Source organism: Mauremys mutica, chromosome 17, assembly GCF_020497125.1.
Source record: "Mauremys mutica isolate MM-2020 ecotype Southern chromosome 17, ASM2049712v1, whole genome shotgun sequence".
Taxonomy (NCBI): domain Eukaryota; kingdom Metazoa; phylum Chordata; order Testudines; family Geoemydidae; genus Mauremys; species Mauremys mutica.
The window spans coordinates 17,065,383-17,075,085 of NC_059088.1; the positions used below are offsets into that span (position 1 = coordinate 17,065,383).

Consider the following 9,703-nt stretch of genomic DNA (forward strand, 5'->3'; position numbering starts at 1 on the left):
CACAGTTCTGGTTGCCCTGTCTCAACAAAGTTATAGTCGAATTGGAAAAGGTGCAGAGAAGGGCAATGAAAATGATGAGGGGGGATGAAACAGCTTCCATAGGAGGTTAAATTAAAAAGATTGGGACTGTTCAGCTTAGAAAAGAGACAACTCAGGGGGGATATGATAGAGATCTACAAAGGATGACTGGTGTGGAGAAAGTGAATATAAAAATGTTATTTATCCCTTCACAGATTACAAGAACTAGAGGTCCCCTGATGAAATTACCAGGCAGCAGATTTAAAACAAACAAAAGGAAGTCGTTCACACAACATAGTCAACTTGTGGAACTCACTGCCAGGGGATGTGGTATGTACGTGAAACAGCAATTAGATGAAGAGGGTAAAGGCCTAAGCGCATTTAACAGGTTGTATATAAGCAATTGACTTGTTGGCCTAGTGGTTAGTGTGGTTGATAAGACCTTTGATAACCCTTTCAGGAAGGAATGCAAAGGCAGCCTTCTTGGCGTGCTAAAGATCCTGTTACTGTGTTTTTGGGATGTCCCTGACTTGAGGACAGGGCACTAAAAGCACAAGCAGGGCAAACCAGAGAAGTGCCTGGCCAGTGATAAGATTAGTAGCTTTGTTGTTGCTAATAGGCAGAGAGACACGTTCCCTGCTCCAGCGTGGAATGGGGAATTTGGTCATGACTATTGCTCTGTGATGAATCAGAGGAGCGGTTGGGAATAAACACAGGGCATCGCTCTGGGTAGGGAAAGAAAGACTCCAAGCTTGGTGTAACACAGCCTTTGGCCTGCAAAGGTGTCGCCACCCCGCAGGCTGGGCCCTGCAACTAGGCCTGACAACAGCCACGTCTTACAAGGGACGTCCTTGTTTCTTTGTTGCTGTACAAGATCGGGAGCTGCTGAGTGCAGCCTGGAATCTCCCAGGCGAACGTGTTAATTAATAACAATGCTAATATCGGGAGGGGGTGGGGTGGGGTGCGAAGAAAACAATCCCCTGTTTTTAAATGCAGTGTTAGCAGCCCCAACCCAATGGACAAGGCAGCTGGGAGCTGGCCTGAAATTGACCAGGGCCTGGGATCAAAACTTGGAATTAGCTGTGGATTTGCTTCCTGCTAGACAGACCCTCCCAAGCTGGGGACAGAACCCAGGAGTCCAGGATCCCAGACCCACCCTGCTCTAACCACGAGACCCCCCTCAAAAAAAAGCTGGGTCCAGCTGCCCTCTAACCCCTTGCCAGCCCTGACCCCAGCCCCGGGGCATGCTGGGAGTTGTACTCCCCACCCCAGTGGCGAAAACGAGTCCTGCCCGGACCCCCGCCTAGCACCATCCTGAGCCTCGCGCTCCTGGGGACCAAAGAGCCCAGGGGGAGAGTTGAGGAGCGTCCCCGCCCAGTCCCGCGAGAGAACGGAACTACAGCTCCCAGAACGCACCGCGACAGGATGGCCGCCCGCCATATTGTATTCTGAAGGAGGAATACGTCCCCCAACATGCATCGCGGGCCGGAGGACTACAACTCCCGGCATGCAGCGAGGCAGGCGCATGCGCTGAGCGGGGCTCAGGAAGTCGGGTAAGTGTCTGGGTGGGGGCAGCCAGGTGGGATCTCCCTGCCCCAGTGAGGGGGGGGTCGCTTTGGGCTCCCCTGGGGGGCCAGGGTGTGTGGGCCCCGGGCTGACCCCATTGCTCCTCCCCGCAGCTGCCCGTGGGGACGGGGCCGCCATGAACCTGGAGCGGGTCCCCAACGAGGAGAAGCTCAACCTGTGCCGGAAATATTACCTGGGTGAGTCCGGGGGCGGGGCCCGGGGCGCTGCAGGTTGCAGGGGGAGGAGATGGGGGGCAGGGGAGGTACTGGGTTGGGGAGTTGGGGCGGGAGAAGAGGGGGCACCGGGCAGGCAGGGTGGGGAGGAGAGGGGTGTGCTGGGTGCCCAGGGTAGAGCTTTGGGGAGGAAGAGAGGGCACTGAGCAGAGAGGGCGTGGTGGGTGCCCAGGTGCTGGGATGGGGGGGAAGGGAGGGCACTGGATGGGGAGAGGATGAGGTGGGTGCCCTGGTGCTGGGATTGGGGCAAGAGGAGGGGGTACCAGGCAAGGAGGAGAGGAGGCATGGTAGATGCCCAGGTGCTGGGATGGGGTGGAAGAGGGGGCGTAGTGGGTGCCCAGGTGCTGGGATGGGGTGGAAGAGGGGGCGTAGTGGGTGCCCAGGTGCTGGGAGGGGGGTAGAGGACGGGGGGTGTCGTGGAGTCACCAGAGTAATGCTCTGGAACTACTCCCTACGAAGCTAGTCAGGACTCTGTGAGACCCTCCTCTCTCTGAGCAGACTGTCTCCAGAACAAGAAGCTCACACAGCTTTGACCTTCCTGGGTCTGACCTCGGATCATTCAGCATCCCCTGCCCCACCGTGCGCTTCCCACTGCGAGTCCGCACAGGTGGGGCTCCTGGGGAAGTCAGAGGGCCCTGCACCCCAACTCCACAGTCAGACATGACTCTCAGCCAGCCGGTAAAACAGAAGATTTATTAGTAGGAACACAGCGTAGGGCAGAACTTGTTAGCACAGAAATCTGTGATTTTCAACCAAGTCCATCTTGTGGGGAGGGGAGCCCAGAGCCATGGTTCTGGTCCTCCCCCTGTTCCCGTAGCCAGCTGAGACTGACTCCCTTCCTGCTGCCTGGCCCCTGTCCTCCTGATGCTCCTCTGGCCTTTATCTCCCTTCCGTGCCAGAGTCACCTGGTCGCATCCCCCTCCTGGGTCTCAGGTTATGAAGCGGGTGGCCATAGCATCCATGTAGGCAGCTGGATCAGCCCCCACAAATGTCACACACCCTTATTCCCACCACCTAGACACTGGTGCAATACACAGGGAAACTGAGGCACACACAGTGTTCATGCAGAACAGTAAGACTCACATAGGCTCACATACAACATAACAAGGGAAAATACCCCCTTCGAGACTGAACTGAGCGGGGTCACTTTGGCCAGTGACCTGGAGAAGTTCACGCCTCCCTCTCCGGCACAAACATCAGCTATAATATTTGCACTCCCCTTAACATGGACCACCTCCATCTCATAATCCTGGAAGGACAGACTCCACCTGAGGAGCTTGGCATTGGCCCTTTCATCAGGTGCATGCATGGCAGGGCAAGTTGTCCGAGTACACAGTGAAGCGCTGCCCAAATAGATCTGGCTGCAGCCTTTTAAGAGCCCACTCCATGGCCAGGCATTCCTTCTCTATGGCTGCATAGCCCTGCTCCCAGGGCAGCAGCTTCCTGCTCAGGTACATGATGGGGTGTTTCTCCCCCTTTGCCTGCCTCCGCACCCAGCCCTGTGTGCAGCGGGGGTGGGAAGTATCTCTCTGCCCCACTCAGCTCCAGGGCACTGGTTATAGACAGGCAGGTATCCTGAGCCTAGCAGCTCCTCCTCCCCGCCAGCCAGGTCATTTGCAATTTCACTGACTGCTTCAGTCTCAGCCGATTGAATTTGAATTCAGGGAACCAAATCCTCAGCAGTTACAGGAGCAGGGCCTGGATCCTGTCCCGGAGACAGACAGTCATCCCCCAACAGGAGGTCACTGCCAATATCTTGGAGAACTCCAACTACCAGCCAGCACAACCCTCCTGTGTCTGCACAGGGATCCGGGCCATAGGCAGGGCGAGGGGCTTCATCCCTCGGACCTTCACCCAAGTTACACAGCCCCTCAGCATCTGGTGAGGCTGCAGCGTCTGGTGAGGCTGCACCACCTGGGGCCTGACAACAGTTCTCTCAGTCCAAGGAATGTCTCCCCACCCCAGGAATGTCTCCCCATTGACCACCACCTTCCACTGTACTGGGGGGCCTGAGCCCAGGAGAGTCCATGCAGACCTATATGCTGGGGCCAGGAGTGGGAGCCAGTTGGCCACACCGTCCATCTGGCTAAACAGCTCTATGGCCTTGGGACCCAGGAAGGGGACTAGACACCGGAGCCTTTCTGCAGGGCCAGCCTGGTTCCAATTGCCAACCTCCCAAAGGCCGCGAGACGGGCATCTATCTCTCCCCCCTCCTTAACCTGGGGCAGCGATTTAGTGTCGAGGTTCCCTGCAGAATTGGCACCTCAGGGTCCATCCCCACTCACCCCTGGATGGGTCCCTCTGCCTCTCAGCTCAGTCACATCCCCAGTTCCTGCTGCCTGCCTCTCCTGCTGTTCTGCTTCACGGCTTCCATGTCTCTCATGGTCCTCCGAGTCCTTCGATCTCAGCTCCAATTCCATCCCTCTCAGATCCTGGTGGAGACCCCCTGGTGTCGGGGACAGGGGTCTCCGGAACACCCGGCTGCTCCCAGCCTCTCTCGGGCCCCCAGCTGGGTCAGCAACCAGTGTGGGCCCTGGGGCGGTCTGGCTGCTCCCAGCCTCTCTCGTGGCCCCAGCAGAGTCAGGAACTAGCTCCTTAGAGCCACCCTCCTCTTCCAACTGAGCAGTCAGCTGTGCCTCAGTGAGCTTTCCAAAGTGCAGCCCTCTCTCTGCACAGCTCTACAATGTCCTCCTGAAGGAGATGGTTACAGGCCCTCTCCATGCTGGTCCCAAGTGGTCACGGATTCACAGGGGAGGAACCCCCTCAGTGCGACAGCCCTTTTCGGGGGTCCACTCTCTCGGGGGTTAAGCCATAGGCTCCTCGGTGTCCTGGAACCGCACCTCTCTGAGCCTTCAGGACGCCCATCTCTCACTAATCCCCCTTTGTTTTATTGCTCCCCAGTCACTTAAACTGTGCCCCGTGGACAGAGCATCCTGTATTATCCCACCTCTGCCACCAGTTGTCACGGAGTCACCGGGGCGATGTTCTGGAACTACTCCCTGTGAAGCCAGTCAGGGCTCTGGGGAGCCGCCTCCTCTCTCTGGGCTACACTGTCCCCAGGGCAAGAAGCTCACACAGCTTCAACCTTCCTGGGTCTGACCTCGGAGCATTCAGCATCCCCTGCCCACCATGCGCTTCCCACAGCGAGTCCGCCCGGGCAGGGCTCCTGGGGAAGCCACAGGGCCCTGCACCCCACCTCTGCAGTCAGATGTGACTCTCAGCCAGAAGGTTTATTAGTTGACAAGGACACAGCATAGGGCAGAAATCAGTGACTTTCAGCCAAGTCCATCTTATGGGAAGGGGAGCCCAGAGCCATGTCTCTGGTCCTCCCCCTGTTCCTGTAGCTAGCCAAGACTGACTCCCTTCCAGCTGCCTGGCCTGCTCCTCCTCCGGCCTTTATCTTGCTCCTAGGGCCAAGAGTCACCTGGTCACATCCCCCTCCTAGGTCTCAGATTACGAAGGGGCAGCTACAGCATCTGTGCAGGCAGCTGGAGCAGCCTCTGCAAAAGTCACAAGCCTCAGTTTCCCTGTGTATTGCACCACACAGTATTTGTGCAAAACAGTAAGACTCACATAGGCTCACATACAACATAACACGGGAAAATCCCCACTTCGTCACCGGGGGCACCGGGCAGGCAGGGTGGGGAGGAGAGGGGGAGTGGCAGTTGTCCAGGTGCTGGGATTGGGGGAGAGGGGAGGCTAGGGGGCATGATGGGTGCCCAAATGCTGGGATGTAGGGGGCAGGAGGGGGCACTGGGCAGGTGGGGTGGGGAGGAGAGGGGGCGTGTGGTTGCCCAGGTGCTGGGATGGGGGGAGAGGAGGGGGCACTGGGCAGTGAAGATGGGGGGGAGAGGGGATGAGGCGGTTGCCCGGGTACTGGGATGCGAGGGAGAGGAGGCGGCACTGGGCAGGCAGGGTGGGGAGGAGAGGGAGTGTACTGGGAGCCCGGGTGCTGGGATTGGGGGAGAGGAGAGGGCACCGGGCAGGGAGGGTGGGGAGGAGAGGGGGAGTGGCAGGTGCCCGGGTGCTGGGATGTGGGGGGCAGGAGGGGGCACCAGGCAGGGAGGGTGGGGAGGAGAGGGAGCGTGCTGGGTAGTCGAGTGCTGGGATGTGGGGGGCAGGAGGGGGCACCGGGCAGGCAGGGTGGGGAGGAGAGGGGGAGTGTGTTTGCCTGGGTGCTGGGATGGGGAGAGAGGAGGGGGCACCGGGCAGGGAGGGTGGGGAGGAGGGGGGCGTGCTGGGAGCCCTGGTGCTGGGATTGGGGGAGAGGAGAGGGCACCGGGCAGGCAGGGTGGGGAGGAGAGGGGGAGTGTGTTTGCCTGGGTGCTGGGATGGGGAGAGAGGAGGGGGCACCGGGCAGGGAGGGTGGGGAGGAGAGGGAGTGTACTGGGAGCCCGGGTGCTGGGATTGGGGGAGAGGAGAGGGCACCGGGCAGGGAGGGTGGGGAGGAGGGGTCGTGCTGGGAGCCCTGGTGCTGGGATGGGGAGAGAGGAGGGGGCACCGGGCAGGGAGGGTGGGGAGGAGGGGGGCGTGCTGGGAGCCCGGGTGCTGGGATGGGGAGAGAGGAGGCGGCACTGGGCAGGCAGGGTGGGGAGGAGGGGGGCGTGCTGGGAGCCCTGGTGCTGGGATTGGGGGAGAAGAGAGGGCACCAGGCAGGGAGGGTGGGGAGGAGAGGGGGAGTGGCAGGTGCCCGGGTGCTGGGATGTGGGGGGCAGGAGGGGGCACCGGGCAGGCAGGGTGGGAGGAGAGGGGGAGTGGCAGGTGCCCGGGCGCTGGACTGGGGTTTGTGGTGTCAGGGAGCAGCAGGTATAGATGGCAGCCACCCAGCGAGTCATGTTTTTCTACCAGCCTCGGGGCTGCCTGCCATGTGACCCCTAGTCTGGTGCCTGGAGTGCTGAGAGCTCCTGGTGGCAGTGCCCTGGCTGGCAGCCTGCCAAAGCTGGATGGGGTGGGGGTCTGACCCCTCTCTGCTGCCCTCTTCCCAGGTGGCTTTGCCCTTCTGCCCTTCCTCTGGCTGGTCAATGTGCTGTGGTTCTGCCGCGAGGCCTTCCTGGCGCCCGCCTACACCGAGCAGCCGCAGATCAAGAGTTGTGAGTGGGGCAGAGCCTGCTGAGGGGTGGGGGGTTGGGCACAGTGCTGCAGTGGGCTGGGGTGGGAATGGCTCTGTGCTGGGAGCAATGCCAAGGGCATCGGGGGCAGGGAAGGGGTAATCGGGGCTGAGCTTGGGGGCAGGGACCAGGGGCATGGCAGGTGGTTCCTTGGAGGGGGACAGAAGGGGGGTATCTGTAGACCATGGGGGTGCATTGGGGGGTGCAGCTAGTGGGCAGGGCCTAAGGCATGGAGGACAGTGCCCAGAGGATGGGGAGAGGGTATTGGGAGCTGAGCTAGGGGACAGGGCCCTGGGGGGCAGGGGGACAGGGCCCTGGGGAGCTGGGGGACAGGGCCCTGGGGGGCAGGAGGGAGGGGCCCCTGGGGCAGGGCCCGGTGGGGAGGCATTGGGGCAGGGGACAGGGCCCTGGGGGGCAGGAGGGAGGGGCCCCTGGGGCAGGGGACAGGACCCTGGGGGCAGCAGGGAGGGGCCAGCGGGGCAGGGCCTACATGTGACGGGCACCGCACTCAGCCCCCCGTCTCTTTCAGACGTCCAGCGTTCAGCCGTGGGGCTGCTGTTCTGGGTGGTCGTGCTGACCACATGGGTCACCATCTTCCAAACGCACCGGGCCCGGTGGGGCGAGCTGGGCGACTACCTGTCCTTCACCATTCCGCTGGGCATCCCCTGATGGCGCCCCGCTCAGAGGGCATCCAGGGGGCGCCCTCCAGCTGGGACCAGCAGGGCTCACGTTCCTGCCCCTCCTGCCAGAGCTGCCGTTCCTGGCCGGGGATGCTGATCCTCCAACGTGCCCGGTTCTGCCCCGTGATCCCAGCTGGGCTGCAGGAGAATCAATAAAGCTGAGGCCCGTTTCCCCCTGTCCCCCTGGCTCTGCGGCTGTGTGTGGGAGCCGGCTGGGGGGTGAGTTCCTGGGGGACAGGTGTGTAGGGCCCAGAGAGGCAGCAGAGACAGGCAAGTGGGGGAGGGCAGCGTGTGAGGAAAGGGGGCGTCCCCACCACAATAGTCTTGGCTCCTGCCTTTCCTGGGGGGACATGCACATTCCCTGCGGGGGTAGAGACCAGAGAGGTGGCATGTAACTTCGTCTGGGTGAGAACTGGAGCCTGGCTGCCCAGCTGTGCGGTGGGATGGGGCAGGGAGTGCTGGGACACAGCCATCTCTGGGGAAGGGTAGCTGTGGAACAGCCACACGGGGACGGTGTGCCCAGCCCTAAGATGCAGCCACCTCTCCAGTGGGGCAGCCAGAGAACAGCCGCACACAATGCCACACGGGGACACCACCCAGCACTGAGATGCAGCCGCCTCTTGGGTGGGGCAGCTGGGGAACAACCACACGTGAGGCTGCATGGGGACGGCTCACCCCGTGCTGAGGTGCAGCCACCACTGGGGTAGGGCAGCTGGGGAGCAGCTGCACAGTGACATTCCAAAGGCAGCTGAGCGCAGGCTGGGCAATTGTAACTGCAGGGGGCAGGAAGCAGCCCTCGGCTTGCTCATAATGAGGGATCCCTCTGCAATCAAGCCTCTTATGAAGAGCAGGGCTGTAAGCTAGGAGAGGAGGCAGCAGGTGCTCCTGTCATCTCCACACCTGGCTTTAATAGGAGGAAAATGATTATTTATGGTACCTTGGAGCCCTGGGCATGGAGCAGGGAGGCAGGGAGAGAGCGCGAGCGTAGGATGTGGCCAGGAAGCAGCAGGTGGGTGGGGAGAAACAACTGAGATGTTGGCACTTTAATGCCACGCTAAGGCCTGGGCCCAGAAGGGAGAACTGGGGCAGACCGTGACGCTGGATATAGACTGGCAGGGGTTAGATTGTCAGCGGTAAATGTGGATTTCACCGCAGCTGGCGCCCGAGTGTCTCCATCCTTGGCAATTGCCCGCTACAGCTCGGCAGCGTAATGAAAATGCAGCCTGAGAAGTGGCTCAAGTGGCGCTCAGGTGATGTACAGGTGTGTTCTGGCCGGGGATGTTCCCCAGGGTGTTGGAATGGGGTTAAAGCTTTAGCCTTTTGCATCTTGCAGGCGCTGTCATTAAACAATGGTCTGATCCTCCCATTGTGTGACATCCTCCCAATTTCCCACAACTGTGACTATTTCAAACAATAGAAATGGGTGGGGAGGCTTAAACCCCATAATTTTTTGCCAGTGTGAAAATTTAAGTTGATAAAAATCTAAAAAAATGCTTAAAACTAAACCCTAATATCTGCCAAAATGATCAGAAATCCAAATGGGATTGTGCCGGCCTGCTTAGGAGCAGCAGAATCCCGGGGTCTGGCCCTCGGGCCGGAGCAGGGGTTGAAGGGTACGTGGTGGTCAGAAGCGATGGAAGTAAAGGTTGTACCTGCACTTGGCAGGATTTTATTTTTGTTTTCTGATTCCGATGGATACGATTAGTTTCTTTTAAGGTTTTTTTGATTTACATTTTCCCAGTTGCGTGAGCTTAGGGGTTTCACCATTCTCTATGTTCATCAATTTAAATTTCCAAACTGTACCTGTGTTCACTATTCAGGGGCTAGTGTGCCTGTAAATTGTGATTATCGTGGATGGAAATAGTTTAGGTTGGTGTGTCTGCAGTGACACCCCTGCCAAGCCTAGTTTTACAGCAGAGATGTGGACGCCGTAGAGGAATCAGGAGTGGCAGTGTGGATAAAACAGAAGCAGTGTGGGTCAGAGATCGCATTGGGGAAGGATCGCAAGAGATGGTCCAGCAGGGTAGTGTCAGGGGACTGCTATAGACACCCCCACACACACACTCCCGGTCAGATATTTATGTGGATTGAGATCTCT

The 9,703-nt window shown here is 59.7% G+C and overlaps 1 protein-coding gene across 2 annotated transcripts; it reads left to right on the forward strand.

Annotated features, from left to right (window-relative positions):
• Positions 1 to 1,501: 1,501 nt before the first annotated feature.
• On the forward strand, positions 1,502 to 8,077 carry PSENEN (presenilin enhancer, gamma-secretase subunit). Of its 2 annotated transcripts, XM_044991298.1 has the most exons (4): positions 1,502 to 1,571; positions 1,698 to 1,781; positions 6,803 to 6,907; positions 7,455 to 8,076. In XM_044991298.1, exons 2-4 carry the CDS (start codon positions 1,721 to 1,723, stop codon positions 7,592 to 7,594), a joined length of 306 nt encoding a protein of 101 aa, XP_044847233.1. In that variant the 5' UTR covers positions 1,502 to 1,571; positions 1,698 to 1,720; the 3' UTR covers positions 7,595 to 8,076. The 2 variants fall into 2 exon arrangements, with proteins under 2 accessions (XP_044847233.1, XP_044847234.1); XM_044991299.1 differs by lacking the exon at positions 1,502 to 1,571 and having other exon boundaries at positions 1,578 to 1,781; positions 7,455 to 8,077.
• The last annotated feature ends 1,626 nt before the right edge of the window (positions 8,078 to 9,703 follow it).

Bases quoted from the DNA above. Each gene is read 5' to 3' on its own strand.
- PSENEN (XM_044991298.1), top strand. From the start codon at position 1,721: ATGAACCTGGAGCGGGTCCCCAACGAGGAGAAGCTCAACCTGTGCCGG. The intron at 1,782-6,802 runs GTGAGTCCGGGG...CCCTCTTCCCAG, and splicing joins GTGCCGGAAATATTACCTGG to GTGGCTTTGCCCTTCTGCCC. The intron at 6,908-7,454 runs GTGAGTGGGGCA...CGTCTCTTTCAG, and splicing joins GCAGCCGCAGATCAAGAGTT to ACGTCCAGCGTTCAGCCGTG.